Raw genomic sequence first — 23,037 nt, 5'->3', positions numbered from 1 at the left:
TTCTGATATGCAATGAAAACATGCATCCTATTTTACTTATGTTTGACATTATTTATTTTTATTACATCAATTCTGTTCTAAGAAACTACATGTCAACTTCTTTAGGAAGTTCGCGTAAAGTGGGTAATCTGACGCCCTTGTTTACTTCCGGTTATGCACTTCCGGCGTGTTGAGGAGGGAAATTTAAGGGATGTTTGACGTGTTTTGCCTTAGATTACCGATCAAAGCATCCATGGGAACCGCTTGAAAGATGTCAGAAAGGCGATCTGGAAGGTTTTGATTCTTAGTTTAAACATATTTTTAATTTGAATCATGCATACAAATTACGTAGAACTATAAGGCGTCTACTCAACTTCAAATCACTATTAAAAAAATAGCCCTACCCCCCCTACTACTGTAGGCACCTAGTTAGCTGATAGTCCGCTGATAGTAAATAGGGGGTTACGTAAATAGTAGGGTTCAGCTATTATATTGTGTCCTTCAAGCTATGTCTAGTATATCTACTATTTTAGCGGGAAAGACATCACCTTCTGACTGTCTGACAGACTGAAAACCCTGTCAGAAGTTGATATCATATTATGTTTCTTTTCCGCTATAATAACTTTACAGTAGATACAGAAACCCTGACAATAGATATAATGACAGATAGATTTTTGGTATAGGGCCAGAATGCACTGTTATATCAAAACGTGGAATTCGTTGACGCCGTTTTGTATAGGAGCAAGTCATCTATGTGATGTGTGTTTTTATGTGTTGTTCTGAAAACACATTTTAGAATTTTTATTTCAAGTTGGGGGCCAAAAATCAAAATCATCACCTTGAAAAACTGTTGAATTCTTTTCCTATTTAACTGATGTCAAGTTACCAGATGTGGATAAGGCCCTTATGTCTCTTATATATTGTCATGGATAAACAAATCTAGTTGTAATTAAGCGTCCTAGTCAATTTCTTCAGTTCAAATAAACATGTCGGTCAATTTGCAAGTGACTTGTGTTGCAAGTCAGCTCTTTAGTTCACATTTATATATACTTTGCCTATATTTATTTAGGTCTTCTAAGAAAGTCAACTATGCTGCATTTAATACTGCAGAAGACGATGATTTTGATGGTAAGGATTAGCAAAGTGACAGGGCCAATGCAAGTATAGAAAATTTCTGAGAAATTCTCATCAAGACCAATTTTTGAATGTTGGATGTCTAAAAGGATTTTCTTTCCCATGTTACCATGAGGTACTTACTTTCCATGCAATAGCTACAAGAAATTAAAATAAATCAAGTAATATTATATTTAATTTGTTTATCAGGACTAGATTTAAAATTTACCAAGAATGGACTATGTTTTATAATAACCACTTTGGGCCATGTCATTTGTTGGAGTTATTCCCCCTTGATTATTCAAAAACACATTTTTTTTTCATTGCTGTACTTTCTTCAAACCAAATCTTAACTGATTTTAATACAAAATGCAATGTATTTGTATTATCAGAAGACTTCAAAGACATCACACCACCACCAACAAAGAAATCCAAAACATCCAGCAAAGAAAATGTATTGATAAAGCAGGCTGTGAAAAATAATGAAACGGACAAAAAGAAAAGGTATGTTTATGCATCATGATGAACCAGTAGAGAAATAATGAAGTGATAAAAGTTGATGAACCATATGTCTAAGAGATGAAGGTTAATGATGAAGTAGCCAATTAGTCAAAAGAAGTGGTATACTGAAAGAGAAATTATAAATGAGTAACAATTAAGAGTTGATGGTACATACAACTTTATATTGTAGTTATCTCCCCAATCTATGGCAACTTAAGCCACATCTGATTCGAGATACTGTAATTATAATCCAGGTAAATCAGATTTAATTTGATTAGTTATAGATCATATAACATAAAATTAAAATTCTGCTTTTTTTATATTGCAGTACAGTCAGTTTAGACTTACCTGGGCCGTTTTCTTTTATTCGAAACAACTGGTTCGACCATTGGTTAAGTCATTATTTCCAGTATAAGTCCAGACGGACCTGCTGTTTTTGATATAGGCCTGTGATGACTTTGTCAAGGGTCGTCTGAAAACAATAAAAAATCACCAGGTCCGTCTTTAATTAATAATTGAACAACTAGATCCAACCAGTCAAACTGTATAATCGAAAACGGCCCTACTATATAATATAAAACAGGAAAGCTACACTCTACAGAGTTATTGCTCTTTACATTAATTGTCTAGTTATATTTTATACAACAGAAAAGTTCCTACGGATAGAAACTTTGATAGAGAGCTTCAGTTGGCCCTGGAGATCTCCATGCACGAGTCTCAGGGCTCCCAGGAGTCTTGTGAATCATTAGAAGAGAAGGATACCACATCCAATAAAGAATCTTTCAGCATCACAGCTAGTGTAGAGGCATTGGAGGGACAGAACAAAGCCATACCCACTGTACTACAGCCTTCCAAAACAGGTTCAATTTAATGTCATACAGTTCATACAAAATTAAAGAGAAATTCTAAGACCTACAGAATGATATATACAAACACAGATTTTAGCGATTTTTCACCAAAAAGCTCAAACGCTAATTTGAATGTTATGAAAATTATTGTTTAAAACATATGTATGTAAAAAGATCATGATGATTGTCAGTAAGAGCGTATGATCATGAAATTATTATAATTACAAATATATTGAAAATATGAAGACACAAATTATATATATGTAAAAACAAACTGGTTTACTGTATGGGGTTTTCTTTTGGATCGTATAAATAGCAAAACACATTTTGCAATCGAATTAAATTAAATGTTTAAAACTGTTTCACATTATCTGATTATTTCTTGCTTTAGGTCAAGACTTGGATGACAACATTGAAGTGATAAGCTGCATTTCTGATGATGAATCAAAGAAAAGGTGTAAGACAACCAACAAGAAAGCGATTGTGGAGAGTGATAGTGGTATGTGGATTTGACTATTGACCAATCGCCAGGTGTGATATAGCCACACCTGCTCGCAAACGCACGTCTACCTATTCAATGTCTGAGCAAACATTGTAGCATACACAATACAAAATACAAAGTCATGTGTAGTTTGATTGACAGGTGGCGATCTGAAATAGTTGTATGTCATATTTGGGAGGAGTTGGGAGAGGTAATATACAGAGAAAATAGTAATGTAAGGTTCACTTCAATGTGTCATACATAATAAGTACTGAAATTTCCTACATATTAACCAAAATGGGGTATACCTAGCCACCAGGAAGCGAAACCAGCATTTTCTATGATTTTCTCAAATAAATTCCAGATAACACACTTTGGCAGATTGCTCACTGGTTATCCGTCAATATAAACTTTGGAAATGTAAATGTGGTGTGCAATAAGGGCACTTTGAATCTATTATTATATACATCAAGTTTATTTATTCTGATTTTTTGAAAAAAGTGGAAGGATACAGGTTTATTCAAAGCCTAAAAAGTTAACAAGAAATAAAAAAAAAAATAAAAATAGGCATCAAATGCTCATTTAAAAAAAACAATATACTAAATACTAATGGTAAGGAAAGAGGATACCTCAAATTACTCAACTGTTGTTTTCTGTGATACCATGTAATTAGTCCACTTATTTTTCAAAGTTGGTAAAAATGAAATGTAAAGCCGCTTGAAATACACAGGAAACTATCGTATAATTTATAGAGAAGTTTTTGGTTAAACTGCTGATGCTACATTTTTTAGTAAAACAAAAAGAAAGCTGCTTTACAACATTTTATGTCTTTCAATATGTTGGTTTTACTGTTCTGCTTTGAAAGGTTGCACATTGACATTTAGTTCAGCATCCCATCCTGTCCAGTGATGTTGTTCCTTTCTTGTTTCAGAGGATTCATTTGACCTAAATGAATCTGAGGATGAAAGTGATGAAGATTATGATGACAATGACAGTGATTTTGAAGGATTCATGAAAAAGAAAAAGACAAATAAGACAAATGGAAAGAGTCCGGGGAAAACAAAAAAACAAGCAACTCCAAAATCTAAATCTACAGCAAAACCCAAAAGTAAAGGTAACAAATACAGAGTAAAATGATAGGAAGACAATATCTATCTAATTATCACAGCTCTGTAATGTGAAATTATAGATAGTGGAAGAATGTGAAATTATAGATAGTGGAAGATATACAAGTACTTAATGTAAGATTCCAATAATGCATAGATTCATATCATTGGGGTGACACCTAAAGAAATACTCAATATCATTGTCAAATAATGTATAAAGTTTGGTAATGTGTAAATAGGTACAAGTGGGGCAACACCTGAAGGATGTCATAGAAAAAAGTAAAAGTGTCACTCATGAAGTTTGAAATGAGAAGTTTTATTTCTTCTTACGGTGAAAGAAAATAATGCAAGTAGGAAAATTAAATCTTTAAGAATTTTTTTTCTCTTGGAAAAGGGATGTTAACAAATTCCTTGTTTAAAACTCTTTAGAAATGATATACAGTCAGCAGTAAATATTGGGGGAAATCTGTCCAACTTTTTCCATATAGAGCGAGGCTGTCGTCAAGGTGACCCCGTCTCTTCATATATTTTTATTTTATGTGCAGAAATTTTATCCATACTACTAAGAAATAATGAAAATATTAAAGGTATACTATTACATGAAGATGAAATTCTATTATCTCAATTTGCTGATGACACATCTGTTATTTTAGATGGCTCAAAAAAATCTTTAGATCAAACTCTCAAATCACTAAATTTCTATGCTAATATATCTGGTTTAAAAATGAATTTCTCCAAGACCCAGGTAATTTGGATTGGCAGTATGAAGTACAGTAATAATACATTTAATTCTAATCTTAACTTAAAATGGGGAACCACACGCTTTAATCTATTGGGTATTGAATATGATGTAGATCTAAGCAGAATAATCCAACTGAATTTCGACAAAAAACTTGCAAAACTAAAATCACACTAATTTCAATTTGGAACAAAAGAATTCTTACACCAATTGGCAAAATAGCTGTAATAAAAACCTTACTAATATCCCAGTTCAACCACTTATTTATATCGCTTCCAAATCCTGATAACTTGTATATTAAACAAATTAATTGTCTGTGCTTTGACTTTTTATGGAATGGTAAACCGGATCAAATTAAAAGAGATGTAATTATTAAAAAATATGAGGAAGGGGGGCTTAAAATGATTCATCTAAAATCCTTTATAACTGCTCTAAAAGTATCATGGATAAGAAGAATTTATTGTAAAGAAGGAAACTGGAATATTATTCTAAGATCTCTATTTGACAAACAAAAATTAGCGAATACTGGAATTGAACACATAAAAAAAACAATCTAAAAATTCTAAAAATTTATTTTGGAGAGATGTTCTAGAGGCTTGGTGTACGACCTTAAGTTCAAGTAATATTTACAAAACAAATATTTTAGAAAACCCTATTTGGTTTAATAATGAATTCAGAATAAATCATAAAGTTATTTTTAAGAAGTTATGGTATGAAAAGGGTGTTATATTTATCCATAACATTTTGAAAACAGACAAATCCATATATAGTCTAGAAGAATTTCGTGAAACGTATAACATTCAGACCAATTTTCTAGAATATTAGGGTATGAAAAATGCCATTAATCATGTCATCAGAAACAATCAACAAAGTTTTGACTCTGAAAAAAATATAACTCTTCCTAACATACCAATAAACCTCAAATTGATTTTAAGTTGTAAAAAAGGTGTTCAAAATATATATAATGTTTTAATTAAAAATGAAGTTATACCTACTGCTCAAAATAAATGGAATCAAAATTTTGAAATTGATCGGGATGAATGGGGAAATATTTATAAACAACCTTTTAATGATACTACTAGCTCAAAGCTTCAATGGTTACAATTCCGAATAAATCACAGAATACTAACTACAAAAACATTTCTTTTAAGAATTGGTAAATCAAACAACAATCTATGTACATTTTGTAAAACACATCCAGAAACAATCACTCATATATTTTGGGACTGTGAAAATGTATCAAATTTGATTGAACAATTAAGAATTTCTATAATTACTAATAATTTAAGTCTTAGATTCGAAAAACAGGATTTTATCTTCGGCAAACAAGATAGTACAAATACTAATTTCCATATTGAAAATTTGATACTGCTTCTAGTAAAACAATACATTTACAACTGCAAATGTCTAGAAAAAGAACTCAATTTCAACAGTCTAAAAAATCATATTAAATTTGAACTAAAAGCTCACAGGATTATAATATCCAACAGTAATTTAAAGCGGAAACCACAAGCACTTGCAGAATTACAAAATTGGTTAAATGTATAAACAGTAATATTTTAAAAATTTTTGAAAGATCTGTGACCTAGGTTTACTCCCCCCCTCCTTTTTTTAATCTTTTTTTTTTCTTTTTTCTTCTTTTTCTGTCCTGTCTTTGGTGTAATTTTTTATCAAGAGTTGTCTCCCCTAGTTCAATTTCTCATTACATCTGTAGGAAGGGAAATAACTCTTGATAGACCTTTTATGTGAATGTGTGTGTGTGTGTATTTGTTACGTTAATAAGTTACTTGTAAATATATGTATGTACATACGTTAAAATATGCAATCTGAAATTACTCTACAAATGTAACTTTTATTGTACTCGTCTTTCATGTATCTTCTGTATATGTTGTGATGTGTATATTTTTTGAAAAAAATGAATAAAAAATAAATTAAAAAATGTTAACAAATTCCTTGTTTTCAAAAGAAGAATTTTCATCTGAAGAAGTTAGATACTATTTTTATCTGAAGAAGTTAGATACTATTTTCCTCGTATCAGGAAAAACCGAAACAGTAGCAAATTGTGAGGATTTTCAGCAAAATAAAAGAGCATTGAAATAACTTGGCCAAAGTCTTGTAAAACATGCAGCTTAATAAGGATCATTTGACCATTTCTTCTTCCAAGCTACTTTTAGGCTTTATATCAAGTCTCTTTGCATCATAGTAAAGTTATAGTAAGATTTTCAGCATATTTGACCCCTATAAACTGTTTATTCTTTTGACTAATCTAGAAAGCCATATAAACTTTTTAAACCAACAATTAGAAACGAAGGGAAAGAACAGAAAAAAATAAAGCTGTTTTTTTCATTTTACAGTCATACTGTGAAATCAATATATTTTGTTGGGGTTTCTTTGGTCCACTGTGGTTAAAAATTGACTTACAGATTATCTAATGGTGGACTCCAGGATTTCCTCTGGTATCTCTTGTTCTGGATTCTTTGTATCTATGCAGGTCATGTAAAATAAGTTGAAGGGGCTGTAAATTTGATTTTTTTTAGGAATTTCATTCTAGCTTTTCTGATAAATGTATCATTTCAGGAGGTACTGCCCCTGCTGTGCCCAGGAATAAAGTGACAGCTGTAAGGAAGAGTGTTAGTCAGACAATTTCTAGCCCTGTCGGTCAGCATACACCACCGGGTAGGTTATAGGCATAATGTATACACTATTAAAGTGAATAGTCGCACAAAGGAAGGCTAAAGCCAGTAAAAATGGTGTTAAGATATCCAGTATAATTTCTTAGAAAATAGAAAAATAAAATTTCTCATCAAATTGGCTCTACATAAGAAGATATTAATTTACATTATAGGAATCCTAAACTGTCCTCCCAGCTGGCTATGTCTGTGTTCACATTTTCATGCAGCCTCATTTTCAAAGAGTTAGATTAATGATATTTAAGGACTTTTGGAGGGCCTATAACACTTTTAGACTGATTTTCTTTGCCCGACTATTCACTTATTTTTTATTTTTTTTTTTTAAATACCCGTAAATATATATATAAACTTCAATATCCTTGGATTTATTAATTGGTAGAACATGAAATTTCTGTCACCTTGACCTTGTATAGTATTGAATCAGTGTCATCTTGTTCTTGTTTAACTTTAAATGTTTGTGTTCTGTCAACCAACTTTTGTGTGCGATTAAACCATGGAAATTAATTGTCACGAAAATTAGTTGGTGTACAGTAATCTGAAATACATCCAAAATTATAAACTATCTTTCCAGGTAGTGCAAGCAGCAAGAAAACATCCATAGGAAGCAATAGTTTTAGATCTCCAGGCCCAGCACTAGGTGGATCTGTTACAAAGTCTCCAGGATCAACACTAGGTGGCGCTGTCTCAAAATCTCCGGGTTCATCACTAGGTGGCGCTGTTTCAAAGTCTCCAGGTGTTTCATTAGGTGTTAAAAGGACGTCGGCCTCAATTAGTGGCGCTGTTATAAAATCTCCAGTTTTATCACTAGGTGGCATTAGTATCAAATCTCCTGTATCAGGACTTCGTCTTGGACTGTCACGACATCAGAATGTAAAACCACTCCATTCCGGGTTGAAAGTTCAACATTGACAAACTCAGTGCTTCATTTCCTCGATATAAGAGTGGGTATGATATTTAAGTTATCATGTGATTTTATAGCGTGTTATATTCTGTCTTTGTATATTACAGAGTAACCTCCCTTTTGGGTAGGTATTGATTGTGATGTCATTATTTTGTGTGCACAATTCACGTCGTTTTCCCTAAAAAGTATGATGTTATGCTCAAAAACACATGACGTAAAAATCATAACCTACCCACAAGGGCAGATAACTATGTAATATGCATATGCAGAATAGCAGCCAAGCTGGTTCAAAGGACCAAGATGAGCTTATGCGATACCGTGACGTCCAGTGAATCAGTTGAGCGGTACAGGCCCTCTAGGCCTCTTGTTTTATTAATGTTTTCTTGTGCATGGATATTATCAATTTTCTTCTAATCATAAATTTGCATTAGCAATACTTCAAAGTGATGGAGGAGTGGGTGGGGGGTGTCCATGGAAAAGTATCTCTTTGTGGTAACTTGATTTACCTTTACCTAGTTAATCACAAACTTCATTCAAAAATTGAAAGTTTTTTTCTTGTAATAACTCAAGTCGCAGTTGATCGATATATCCACATTGGTTTTGAGGGTGGAGTGTTTGTATCTCTTAAACACTGTTAATCAACTTTCTTTCTTATACGACTTATTTTTGCAAATTTCGCAATCAAGGTTAATTTGCAAAAGTTTGGGAATTAGTATCTATCTAAGCTATATTGAAAGGTATTTAAAATTAATATTCATGTAAGTTAATTTTCACAAAATTAATTTGAAACGGATGGGGTGTTGGCAATATCATTTTATGTGTATACCAAGAAAATTAAGTTTTTGTCTCTCCTGAGATTTTTTTTAGTGTTAGGTATTGAATTTCTATGAACATTCAAATGGGCAATGAAATTATTTCTATATACCGACAGGGTATGCAGAATTTTGTTATTCATCAATTATACAAGTGTTGTAGATTTTCATATGTTAATACATCCTCAATATTCCAGGGGTTGCTATCACTGTTAATTACATATATATATATATATATATATACACAATGATAGTAAGCCCTGGAGTATAGAAGATGATGCTAATATAACATTATAATTTGTTCAAATTGAACATAGAATTAGATATAAAAAGAGTAATGTATTACACATGCTAAAAATGCAATGGACATAAATTGTGTGAAATGTATTGGTCAGTTAATAATAGTGACCGCTATCCGTTGTGGTCAGTCATGGTGACCAACATCAGATATCTACAGTGTTCTATCACTGTTTCTGTATATATGTATATGTTTCTTTAAGCTGTAATTATATTTGTCGTCTTTTACCAAATGCTCCATTAGAGTTTTGTAAATAGAAATAAATAATGATATTGTAACATTGTGTTTTTGCCAACCATCAATTAATGACAGACTTTTTAAAGATGCTCCACCGCCGACAAATGGTATTTTTTCACTATCAAAAACAGGAGTAGACGAATAAGTCTTTTCCTTCAGTTACAAAAGTTACTAACTTTACACCATTACCACCATTGAAAAGTTTGAGCTTCTAATTTTACTTCAAGTTAAAAATATGAAAAGTAATTAATTGCATCCCGAAAAAATTCCGTGTCACTACATCCTATATGGAATGAAGTACTGATTGCGCATGCACCAAAGGCGAAATAAATTATTTTATATTATTTTTGTTTTGATTAGACATATATATACACGATTAAACACCAATTTTTATTCAAATGATGAATATCATTTATGCTCTGTCGGCGGTGGAGCATCTTTAAATTGTCCATTGTTTGTGGTATGTCATAGGTTCCCCACAATTTTTTAGTAAACCATTCTTGTTATCTCTATTTCTCAAAAAAAACCTTGAATCAATCTTTTTCAAGTTTCAAATGTAGGTTCCCTGTTATGCATACATAGTGCATATTAGTTTGATATAGCTATTATTCACAAAATGCTGATGGGGTCTCAAAAATATATTTTGCTTCTGCTGGTTCTTACTAGATAAACTTCACGCAATCAAGGTTAATTTGCAAAAGTTTGGGAATTAGTATCTATCTAAGCTATATTGAAAGGTATTTTAAAATTAATATTCATGTAAGTTAATTTTCACAAAATTAATTTGAAACGGATGGGGTGTTGGCAATATCATTTTATGTGTATACCAAGAAAATTAAGTTTTTGTCTCTCCTGAGATTTTTTTTAGTGTTAGGTATTGAATTTCTATGAACATTCAAATGGGCAATGAAATTATTTCTATATATACCGACAGGGTATGCAGAAATTTGTTATTCATCAATTATACAAGTGTTGTAGATTTTCATATGTTAATACATCCTCAATATTCCAGGGGTTGCTATCACTGTTAATTACATATATATATATATATATATATACACAATGATAGTAAGCCCTGGAGTATAGAAGATGATGCTAATATAACATTATAATTTGTTCAAATTGAACATAGAATTAGATATAAAAAGAGTAATGTATTACACATGCTAAAAATGCAATGGACATAAATTGTGTGAAATGTATTGCTCAGTTAATAATAGTGACCGCTATCCGTTGTGGTCAGTCATGGTGACCAACATCAGATATCTACAGTGTTCTATCACTGTTTCTGTATATATGTATATGTTTCTTTAAGCTGTAATTATATTTGTCGTCTTTTACCAAATGCTCCATTAGAGTTTTGTAAATAGAAATAAATAATGATATTGTAACATTGTGTTTTTGCCAACCATCAATTAATGACAGACTTTTTAAAGATGCTCCACCGCCGGCAAATGGTATTTTTTCACTATCAAAAACAGGAGTAGACAAATAAGTCTTTTCCTTCAGTTACAAAAGTTACTAACTAACTTTACACCATTACCACCATTGAAAAGTTTGAGCTTCTAATTTTACTTCAAGTTAAAAATATGAAAAGTAATTAATTGCATCCCGAAAAAATTCCGTGTCACTACATCCTATATGGAATGAAGTACTGATTGCGCATGCACCAAAGGCGAAATAAATTATTTTATATTATTTTTGTTTTGATTAGACATATATATACACGATTAAACACCAATTTTTATTCAAATGATGAATATCATTTATGCTCTGTCGGCGCGGTGGAGCATCTTTAAATTGTCCATTGTTTGTGGTATGTCATAGGTTCCCCACAATTTTTTAGTAAACCATTCTTGTTATCTCTATTTCTCAAAAAAAACCTTGAATCAATCTTTTTCAAGTTTCAAATGTAGGTTCCCTGTTATGCATACATAGTGCATATTAGTTTGATATAGCTATTATTCACAAAATGCTGATGGGGTCTCAAAAATATATTTTGCTTCTGCTGGTTCTTACTAGATAAACTTCGTTTTGGAACTGATGGTAAAAACACACAGCCATCTGGAGTTTTGCCAGAGTTCTTTTGTAGTCGTAAGTAGTTTCATCATGTTTCCAAATGTTTCGGTGCAAGAGAAAAATATATTTCAACTGATAGATATAGACCATTCAATTGTGGACGCCAATTGTGGGCGCCAAGATCACTCTGGATTCAGTTGTCTTAATAATTAATTATATAACCTCACTCATGAACTTTTTTTTCTGTCAGAAAACTTGATACTTTTTGTATTAGACTCTGAGGTTAATTTTTTATATCTTTTATAACATATAGAACAGTCTCCCTTGAGTGCAATGTGATACGTGTAGTGCTTACTGGTTTGGGAAGCTGTCTTATGTTCTATCGTGTCAACTTGTCATAGCGCTGCCTCACATTTATCAAAGACATCGAATATTGTACTGCATACTAGCCCAAGATACTCTCTGGTCATGACACCAGACTTAGACATTTTAACAGATAGATGTCTGGTGTAGCCCCAGATACTCTGGCCCCGACACCAGACTTAGACATTATGACAGATAGATGTGTGGTATAGCCCGAGATACTCTAGCCCTGACACCAGACTTAGACATTATGACAGATAGATGTCTGGTGTAGCCCGAGATACTCTGGCCCTGACACCAGACTTAGACATTATGACAGATAGATGTCTGGTGTAGCCCGAGATACTCTGGCCCTGACACCAGACTTAGACATTATGACAGATAGATGTCTGGTGTAGCCCGAGATACTCTGGCCCTGACACCAGACTTAGACATTATGACAGATAGATGTCTGGTGTAGCCCGAGATACTCTGGCCCTGACACCAGACTTAGACATTATGACAGATAGATGTCTGGTGTAGCCCGAGATACTCTGGCCCTGACACCAGACTTAGACATTATGACAGATAGATGTCTGGTGAAGCCCGAGATACTCTGGCCCTGACACCAGACTTAGACATTATGACAGATAGATGTCTGGTGTAGCCCGAGATACTCTGGCCCTGACACCAGACTTAGACATTATGACAGATAGATGTCTGGTGTAGCCCGAGATACTCTAGCCCTGACACCAGACTTAGACATTATGACAGATAGATGTCTGGTGTAGCCCGAGATACTCTAGCCCTGACACCAGACTTAGACATTATGACAGATAGATGTCTGGTGTAGCCCGAGATACTCTGGCCCTGACACCAGACTTAGACATTATGACAGATAGATGTCTGGTGTAGCCCGAGATACTCTGGCCCTGACACCAGACTTAGACATTATGACAGAGAGATGTCTGGTGTAGCCCGAGATACTCTGGCCCTGACACCAGACTTAGACATTATGACAGATAGATGTCTGGTGTAGCCCGAGATACTCTGGCCCTGACACCAGACTTAGACATTATGACAGATAGATGTCTGGTGTAGCCCGAGATACTCTGGCCCTGACACCAGACTTAGACATTATGACAGATAGATGTCTGGTGTAGCCCGAGATACTCTGGCCCTGACACCAGACTTAGACATTATGACAGATAGATGTCTGGTGTAGCCCGGGATACTCTGGCCCTGACACCAGACTTAGACATTATGACAGATAGATGTGTGGTATAGCCCGAGATACTCTGGCCCTGACACCAGACTTAGACATTATGACAGATAGATGTCTGGTGTAGCCCGAGATACTCTGGCCCTGACACCAGACTTAGACATTATGACAGATAGATGTCTGGTGTAGCCCGAGATACTCTGGCCCTGACACCAGACTTAGACATTATGACAGATAGATGTCTGGTGTAGCCCGGGATACCCTGGTCCTGACACCAGACTTAGACATTATGACAGATAGATGTCTGGTGTAGCCCGAGATACTCTGGCCCTGACACCAGACTTAGACATTATGACAGATAGATGTCTGGTGTAGCCCGAGATACTCTGGCCCTGACACCAGACTTAGACATTATGACAGATAGATGTCTGGTGTAGCCCGAGATACTCTGGCCCTGACACCAGACTTAGACATTAAGACAGATAGATGTGTGGTGTAGCCCGAGATACTCTGGCCCTGACACCAGACTTAGACATTATGACAGATAGATGTCTGGTGTAGCCCGAGATACTCTGGCCCTGACACCAGACTTAGACATTATGACAGATAGATGTCTGGTGTAGCCCGAGATACTCTGGCCCTGACACCAGACTTAGACATTATGACAGATAGATGTCTGGTGTAGCCCGAGATACTCTGGCCCTGACACCAGACTTAGACATTATGACAGATAGATGTGTGGTGTAGCCCGAGATACTCTAGCCCTGACACCAGACTTAGACATTATGACAGATAGATGTCTGGTGTAGCCCGAGATACTCTGGCCCTGACACCAGACTTTGACATTAAGACAGATAGATGTGTGGTGTAGCCCGAGATACTCTGGCCCTGACAACAGACTTATACATTATGACAGATAGATGTCTGGTGTAGCCTGAGATACTCTGGCCTAGACACCAGACTTAGACAATATTACAGATAGATGTCTGGTGTAGCCTGAGATACTCTGGCCCTGACACCAGACTTAGACAATATGACAGATTGATGTCCGGTGTATAAATGCATATGGTCACATTACACTGACAACGGACAAACCAGTGGTCCAACTCTCTTTATGCTGAGCACCAAGCAGGAGCCGAACCTAGCTATTTTATGAGTTACAACTAGGGGATGGAACTCAAAGCCTTCCTCAATGAGGCGAATGCTCAACCCGTGACCTAAACTCAGGTGTTGTCAATGGGAGACGTTATGAAAAGAAAGCCGGATCATTATACGATGATGCAAAAGGAACAACAGGTGCAAATAATGCCTTTCATGTAGGACAGCCAATTAAGTAAAAATCTCAAATAAGAATGGGATGGAAACAACAGAACTATCTGATATATTATACTGAACAAAAAAGATCTAAAATTATGCCAAGTTTTAGAATTATATTTTGGCTATATGGATAAATCTCTGCTAATCTAATGATAAATGTTTGTCAAACTAATTAAAATTATACTTGTAATTCCGCTCCTCTTCGATATTCTACGTTACATTATATTAGAGCGTAATGTAGAATATCGTAGTGGAGCGGAATTATAAGTCTAACTTTAATTAGGCTGCTAGTTCATGTTTATCTCCAAAGAAACAATTTAATCTTCGGCAAGGAAAAATCTCGGTATCACTTTATAGTAAAATAGACGACATGCGACAGGTATTGCTTGTTTCGTAGATATGAAAATATGTCTGGAGATTCGGGAAAGTCATTACTCCTCTTGATTAGAAAAATGTCAAATCATAAATGTCAGGTATAGAGAAGAAATGGGCTACCATATAATTGAACATGTATATACTAATCAATTTCTATGCCATCCGAGACTTTGTTCATTTGTTTCATTTTGCCCATTGGCAGCTAAGGTAATTCAGTGCAAAACTATTACACGTATCTTAAAAAATGTAAAAAAAAAAAAAAAAAAAAAAAAAACATTTAATGCCCCAGAAATATGTCCTACGTCAGAAAGCTGTCAATGTTGGGGCCTTGGGATCAACCTTCAAAGATACAAACAAATGCCCTCACACAGGGGGCTCTCACTCACCACACCACTTACACATGACTCATCGCATTCATCCCAGATTATTTAGAAACATTTATCACAAAAAATGTAAATTATTGAAATAAAGCATACACGGTTCTGAGATTTTGTCTTGCCGATGATATTTCTGTTAAAATCTTCTATTGACTATGTTAAACACATACAAGTTGTCAAACTGAACGTTTAAGTTACTATTTGGGTCCATCAGAACACAAAGTTTTAAAGATGTTCGAGTAATGTTAACTTAGTAGAAATTAATATTTTGTTTTTAAATTCAATTTTAAGAAAATAATTGATAGTCAACTTTTCTGAGATTTAGTCAAGTTCTTATTACTTTCATTCATTTTATAAAGAAGAAACTGAGCAAGGAGAAAATTGTAACCATCGGCTTTGTGAAGGAGGCGCAGCGGGCACTGAGACCAAGGGAGAAACGGGGCATACTGTACTGGAAATGGAAGATGTCTGGATCATGGAAGTAGATCTAAACTGCAGACCATCTTTCCCGGGCATAGTCCAGACCTCTCTTAGACCAGACATTGTGCTGTGGTCGAAGGATACAAAGAAGCTGTTGTTGATAGAGCTGACTGAGCCATGAGAAGAACAGTGTGGAGAAGCAGACGAGAGGAAGTACGAGGACCTTCTGGCAGACGGCCGGGTACAGTGATGACAGACCTGAAACTGCCTGTCGAGGTTAGGTTCAGGAGCAAATCTGTATGGGGATTGGTCAGCATGATGGGAACCCCAGGCCTTGAAATAGACTAGCAGTACATAGCTCCGCTAAGACAGCTAAACGTGTCCCTGGTTGGAACAGTGCAGATAGTGCCTGAAAGCCAACTACTGGAACATAGTGATTAAAAACAAATTTGGATACCTTATCCACAGAGTGTTTTAAGCTAAGGGTTGAAATATCGACGAACGGTTGACTTGGCTGATGATTCCAACAGATAGGTTCTGCCAATACACCCAAGGGATCTGTATTATTCAAGTGGTGTGGGAGGCTCTCAATGGATGGGTCGGTGAGACCAGAAACAGATTAGTGTCCTCTGGAGAGACAGATGGCATCCAGGAAAGACTGGAGCCGAGCTCGGAGTGTTGGCAGCCAAAAGTGCATCTTCGATTTTCTATGGGCGACTATCAATGTCGTTATATTTCACCCCAGAATATGCCATAGCAAAACTAAAGTCTCTGGTGTTTGACAAATGTGCAAGTAATTTAGTCCTTTAATTTACGTCAACAGAATTGAATAACGGTATGCTTTGTGGCTTTGAAGTTGGGCGTCGCTCTCCCTGCAATCTTCAAAGGAAGTCTCTGCTTGCTTTTAATTGGTCAGTTTTGTGCACCTGAACTGCCTTAGTTTTACTATGAGATATCCCAGGGTTGATATAACGACAGTCATATTAACCCCTGGAGTATTGACGATGCCCAAATTTCAGTTCCTGTGAAGGGACCCCTATATAACCGGTTACAAAAAGGAATAAAGAGCAATATCCCAGAGTTTTCTAAGATGGGACGGAAACATCAAGACATCTGTATCATGTAATCAGCGTTATCTAGAAACAGTCTTTTCACAAGAAATAATCTTTTTAAGGATAAAAATCGAGAGGTTTTGTGATTTTTGAGAAATCTTGAATCTGTAAGCCACTCCCTCATTTACAGGCCTCGAATTAATAGACTGGCATAAACAAAAATTGCTAAATGTTCAAAATATTGAAATCAATGTTATATTTATTGTGATGAACTCTCTCCTTATTTACTCAAAACTTTTTACCGGTGTAGCTTATTAAAATTGCTAAAAAAAAATAGCTAAACGCTAAATCTTAATATAATAATTGTTCACGATGCCAACGTCTAATCTCAAAATGTGTCGTTTCTTCGACTTCGTTGCAAGCGACAACACAATGTGAGCGAGTCAAGTCGACGAATTTCACTAAAAAAACTCAAATAGACACTTTGTATACAAATATCCTGCTATATGTACTTTAATGTTGTGCCAGTTGTTTTACTTCAAACTGTACTTATGAATACATTTAAAACAAATCAAGAAAGGGTGCTATAAGGTATCCAAGCTTTGTTACAGGGGTCTACTCTCCCCCGGCCTAATGTCAGAACTGATGTAAACATCTAATTATACCAGTAATACGGGACTGAAAAGCCCTCCAGTTATAAAGTGGTTAGCTAAATATTCATGTGTAGAAAATTACATTGCCATGTAAAGCGACTGCAGAGCATATTATATTTACCGTGCTGGGCCGAAAGGTAAGGTCTCATATATTAATCAACTACTTCAAATTTTGTGTAGAAAATTTAAAATTATTTAAAGGTTTATGTTCATAACAAAAATATGTCATTTGTAATCTTTCAGAATAATGATTCGTACATTGTATTCGGAGGTTCTTAGCACTGTTTATGACCAGAGTCAGGCTTTAAACAAATATACAAGACTGATATTGCCAGTGATATCAGTTACGATAGAAATAACAAATCGTAATACACGGGGTTTATATTATAGAGTAGTGAAGAAATGATCCATTTCACAGGTTTAAATTTCATGTTTCTTCCCTCAGTCGAAGACCTTCTAAGCTCCCTATACAAAATCAAAACGTTGTTAATTACATGCCAGAACACCTATTTCGTTGGTATATTAGGAAGTTACAATTATAAACGAATGTATGATTCTATATGTAAATCTATGTAATTAATGAATGTACATTTTGATGTTTTGCCATGTGGCGCAGTGGTAGACTCATCTAACGCGTAATAATTTAGACAACGCCGGAACGGGAATTAATATTTATTTATTTTTGTCAAAATTATTTAGTAAGTGTTTGAGAAGTGTTGTATTAACTAAATGCTTATACAGTTTGCTATTTTACAAAATAATCAAACTTTATTTTCGTGTTCATAGCAATATTCCTCGAAATCACAACATATCATCCCAGCGAAAATATCCGGCTGTTTTATACCGTTATAAAATAGAATTATTTACAAGGGATGTTGACGATGAATGGTTACATCCTAATTATCATAATAATAAATAAATGTATGTATACAATTGTATAATGTCATACGATGAGTGATATATCTACAATATGGCATCCTCGATACTCCAGGGGTTATTATTACTGACGTGATATCCACCCTTGGTCATAGTGAAACTGAAGACAGATCAGGGGAACAAATCTGAACCAATCAAAGGCTAGCTAAAATTTTCTTTGAAGACTGCAGAGAGAGCGACGCCCAAGTTCAAAATCACACAGTCAACCACAGTGCACCGTTATACGGCTCTTTTGGTGTACATCAAATTACTTAATTACCTGTTCTTTTCTATTGTGTCCGGTTTTACTATGATATTATCCAGGGGTGGATATAACGTAAAATATATTAACCACTGGAGTATCGAGGATGACAATATGCATATGGCTACAGTCAAAAGTAAATGCCTGCTGTAATATGTTAAAGTGTATACTTTTGTTGAAATATCGATTGTGTAGCAGAGATGTGCGTATCTGTTATTGTTTTTATTAGTCGCCGTACTGTGTTTGTACCTTTGAGGACCCGGATGTAAACTTTCTGTGACGTCACGCCATCTTTTCTGAAATCTCCTATTACTACTAAAACCACGAACACCGGTTAAAAGTAACTTTTAAAAAATCTGTATATCCGGCTTTTTTCGTGGGAGGCTATCTTTGTGGTTTCCCGTGCATTGCTAAGACCGCAGTAATTTTGATCCGCGAAATGCTTAGTCATGACATTGAATATACGACTGGTCCATGAATAATAACACATTTATCATGTAAATCTATCTACAATGGACTATTTTTCTTGACGCCATAGTATTATGTTTGCATACTATAAATGTTTAGTTTAATTAAACACATGTGTTACTTAACATAAGAAATCAATATATCAACTAATGTGATGGAATAGAGTATATACCATTTAAAGACTTGGAGCTAGACAGAAGAAGCTCGATCAACGTGATGTAAGTTTGACTTAAGTAATGTTGATTTCCTCATTTTCATGTAAACAAGGTCCGGATTCCTCCACTGTAACTAATTAGTGTTAAGATCATAATAAAGCTTTTCGTATGCAAATAAAGCATTGAAGCCTCAAGGTTAATGCATTTTGTATAGATTTTTAGGATCACAAATCACAAAAACCTGGTTACTTTATTGATTTACGGTTTCCACAGGAACATAACCTAGTTTGAGGTTTTTGTTGATAAAAAAGCCAAATGTCAATGTAAGTTGGTAACAATAACAACATTTCACAAAAATTGGCTGATTGAACCTCTTGAAATTCTTCAATTTTCCTGTTTTCTCCCTTAAAATGATTGCTCAGTACGAATACATGTAATAATATGTTATCATTATGTTATAACTTGGACCAAAATCTTAACCAACTTGGACTCTTAGTTCTATTAACTATTTTCCCCATTCATTTAATCCGAATTGAATCTGGGACGAAACAATAAATAATATAGGAATAAAAGTTTTCGTGGCAGTTGTGAACTTGATGCTGTTGTTCTTAACAACAGGCATGATTTCAACCTTCGTATCAGATTTTGTGTTGTTTTGGATATGGACAATATTTGTGAATTTTAAGAGTTCCAATTGATCTATATTTACTTGGTTATGTTTAAGTTGGTAAATGCTGCCAGAGGAAATTTTTGCGGTTCCCAAGCAGCTGTTGCATATCTTTGGGTTAATTTATTTCAAAATCTTTTATGTTTACATCTTTAAAATTGCAGTAATTTTATAATTTAAAAAATTTACATACCCTTTTCTCTTGCCCTTCCTTGGCATTATTTCCAGAGGCTGATATTTTTTCAGGCTCTTTGGGTTTATCAATTTTCTATTTTTGTTATTCTTTCTGTGTGAGATTAGTGAGTTCATAATATGATATTCTCTTGGGTTTTTTTTGTTTTTTTTTTACAAAATCGTATTATTCATTTGATCTTTTTCTACTTTTCTTTACAATAACACAATTCATCATTCCTTCTTGAATTTTTCAGTTTGATATTTCTAAATTTTGTTTCAATTTATTGCTTGGGTTTAGTTATTATGTAATCTAAAAGTGATTTTTTGTCTTATATCAATTTAATAAATTCATAAGTCAATACCCTAATTTTCTCTTTCGCTTTGCCTATTCAACATTACAAGTTGATATCTTTTAGTCTATTTAGTAGATGAGCGAGTTAAAGATGGTAATGTAGCAGGACTGTTACATAAAATATATTGTTTTAGTTAATTATGTGTAATAAGTTACATTGTGACATAAATTACGACACCATATTTATCATATTTTAGGATTTAACGCGTCTACAGAAAACCTGACCTCAAAACAGGTTGAAATAAAAATAAACATGTGTTTTAAGTGCTATGTTTCTCCACTAAAAGCCAGATTGAGTGTTGTCCATAAGGTAAAATTGAAGACCACGGGGTACATTGATTCCCGTGCTAAATTGGGACATTAGGAGTTTGTATTGTTTTCAAACTTTAAAATTGGATATTAACATATTCATATCAGTCTTGACTGAAGTGGTTGGGGGAAATTATATAATTTGGTTTTAAAGTTACTATTAAGAATTTATATGATTTGGTTTTAAAGTTACTATTAAGATGCTCCACCACCGACTAAGGATACTCATTTGAACAATAATTGGTGTTTTTAAGCATTGATGTCACTATTTTTTAATTTTATCGGGGTATGAAAAAAAAATTGTTTGCAAACTGTGTGAATCCGCGTAGCGGATTCTCACAAAAGTTTGCAAACAATTTTTTTTTCATAACCCGATAAAATTAAAAAATAGTGACATCAATACTTATAATTAATTTTATACTCTATTTGATAAAATGAAGTATGTTTAAATGTAACATTATAGTGGTTTTTCAAGGGATTCTTTTTTCCGAATCAATACGCAACGTCAATGTCTCTATTGTGACGTCACGTTAACGTCGGGGTTTCGCGCCATTCTCGGATTTTTTTTTCATAGTGGTATGCAAAAAAAATATTGGCCAATCAGAAAGCCAGATTTGGTATGAAAACAAAGAAAAATTAATTATAATCGTATATATATGTATTGAAAATGAAATGATTTTATTTGCTTTCGGTGCATGCACAATCAGTACCTCATTCCATATAGGACATAGTGTCACGGATTTTTTTCGGGATGCAATTTATTATTTCTTATAGTTTTATCTTGAATAAAAATTAGAAGCACGGATTTTTCAATGATCGTAATGGTGTAAAGTTGGTAACTTTTATAACAGAAAAAAACCTCATTCGACTGCTGCTGTTTTTGATAGAGAAAAAAATACTGTTTGTCAACTCAGGCCTTTCAGTTTCATTGCATTGAATTCTGTTATATAACCACGAAGCAAAATATGGCATAAATGTATTGTTCCGTGTTCCTTATGAAACATATAACAAAAAGATATTGACACCCACGACATTATTAAGTATTTTAATTGATACCGTTGAAATTTCAAATAGTAATACGATTAAGCAAATACAATTTGAACACGATATCCACATCCGAGCCAATGTCACACAAGTTAAACAAATTAGATAGGAGCATGCTTTACTCCACTGGTAAGGGCAAGGGTTCCGCATGCAAGACGTTCGACCACAATGTGTACTGGCGGACAGCGAGCGAGTTTTAACATTTTACACACATTTCACCACAGTGGGTTTCTAGCACATCACAGTAAAACCAATCTGACTTCTACTATAACTGGTTTATTACCGATATTCCTTTACAGCTACATCTTCCATAAAAAGGTAATTTTTCAAAGAAAAACATAATTACATTATTTTACTGGAAATTCTAAGTGAATAAATAATAATTCATAATAGAACTAATCGGCCATCTTCGTCCATAAAAATCTGCCAGTATTCGCCATACTTTTATTACATCATTTTAGTTATAGAGTACACAGACCTTACGTCTTGATGTTTTTTATTTATTTTATTCGTAGTAAACATTAATGCCATTTCTCTTCACAAGTAATTGTTGACAGTTTCTAAACACTTGAGTAGACGACTCGTGTCAAAATGAGACTTCTGTCAGGGTTTTATAACCAACGCTGACATACTGTGAAGATTACGTTAAATTAACATATTACTGTTGTCATGGCGACGTGTTAAGATAGACACATTCATTTAAACGATGTACTTTATCAAAACCTCACCAGGTAGACTTATGAAAATGTGCCGGGATCCCGAGGATGTAAGACTCGTCGATTAGATTGGCTTCTTATCGGTTAAAATTATATAACTTTCCAATTTGTCCTGTCTCTTTATGGTAATTAGTATTGACTATTACAAATGTTCTGACAATGATCTATGCTAACGCATAAACCTTTTGATAACACGTGCGTCAATGTTCGCGTTTATAGTTATTGAGGTCAAGTTTCACGTTAATAGATATGGAGGTCAAGGTTAACATCTGTATATTTTGAAGTCAAGGTTCACATTTGTAGTTAAGATGGTCATGGCTCATGTTGATATACATATGGATGTTGATGTTCACGTGTAGAAATATGGGTGTGAACGTAATGTTTTTTAGACATGATATACTGATATGAAGTTCAGGGTTTACGTGAATTGATATGGATATCAAGGTTTACGTTTACGGATATGGAGGTCAAGGTTCATGTTTGTATACATGAA

The 23,037-nt window shown here is 34.2% G+C and overlaps 2 protein-coding genes across 2 annotated transcripts in view; both read left to right on the top strand.

Moving 5' to 3' along the window:
- Positions 1 to 129: 129 nt before the first annotated feature.
- LOC138330003 (nuclear ubiquitous casein and cyclin-dependent kinase substrate 1-like) lies at positions 130 to 9,746 on the top strand. The gene is made up of 8 exons (XM_069277335.1): positions 130 to 273; positions 1,049 to 1,107; positions 1,485 to 1,596; positions 2,242 to 2,453; positions 2,833 to 2,940; positions 3,854 to 4,036; positions 7,345 to 7,447; positions 8,033 to 9,746. Exons 1-8 carry the CDS (start codon positions 251 to 253, stop codon positions 8,364 to 8,366), a joined length of 1,134 nt encoding a protein of 377 aa, XP_069133436.1. The 5' UTR covers positions 130 to 250; the 3' UTR covers positions 8,367 to 9,746.
- Positions 9,747 to 17,320: 7,574 nt separating this feature from the next.
- The window catches only part of LOC138330001 (uncharacterized), a 32,073-nt gene continuing 26,356 nt past the window's right edge, over positions 17,321 to 23,037 (top strand). Inside the window, exon 1 of the mRNA XM_069277333.1 lies at positions 17,321 to 17,619. The gene's annotated coding sequence lies outside the window, so the exon portion shown is untranslated. The remainder of the gene's footprint in view (positions 17,620 to 23,037) is intronic.

The sequence above is a fragment of the Argopecten irradians genome, chromosome 8 (genome assembly GCF_041381155.1).
Source record: "Argopecten irradians isolate NY chromosome 8, Ai_NY, whole genome shotgun sequence".
Taxonomy (NCBI): domain Eukaryota; kingdom Metazoa; phylum Mollusca; class Bivalvia; order Pectinida; family Pectinidae; genus Argopecten; species Argopecten irradians.
The sequence above is the reverse complement of the archived record's forward strand: the minus strand, read 5'-3'. Positions and strand labels throughout refer to the sequence as shown.

Coding starts and splice junctions, on each gene's coding strand:
- LOC138330003 (XM_069277335.1), top strand. CDS start 251: ATGTCAGAAAGGCGATCTGGAAG. Junction 2,941..3,853: donor GATTGTGGAGAGTGATAGTG/GTATGTGGATTT, acceptor TTCTTGTTTCAG/AGGATTCATTTGACCTAAAT. Junction 7,448..8,032: donor CAGCATACACCACCGGGTAG/GTTATAGGCATA, acceptor CTTTCCAGGTAG/TGCAAGCAGCAAGAAAACAT.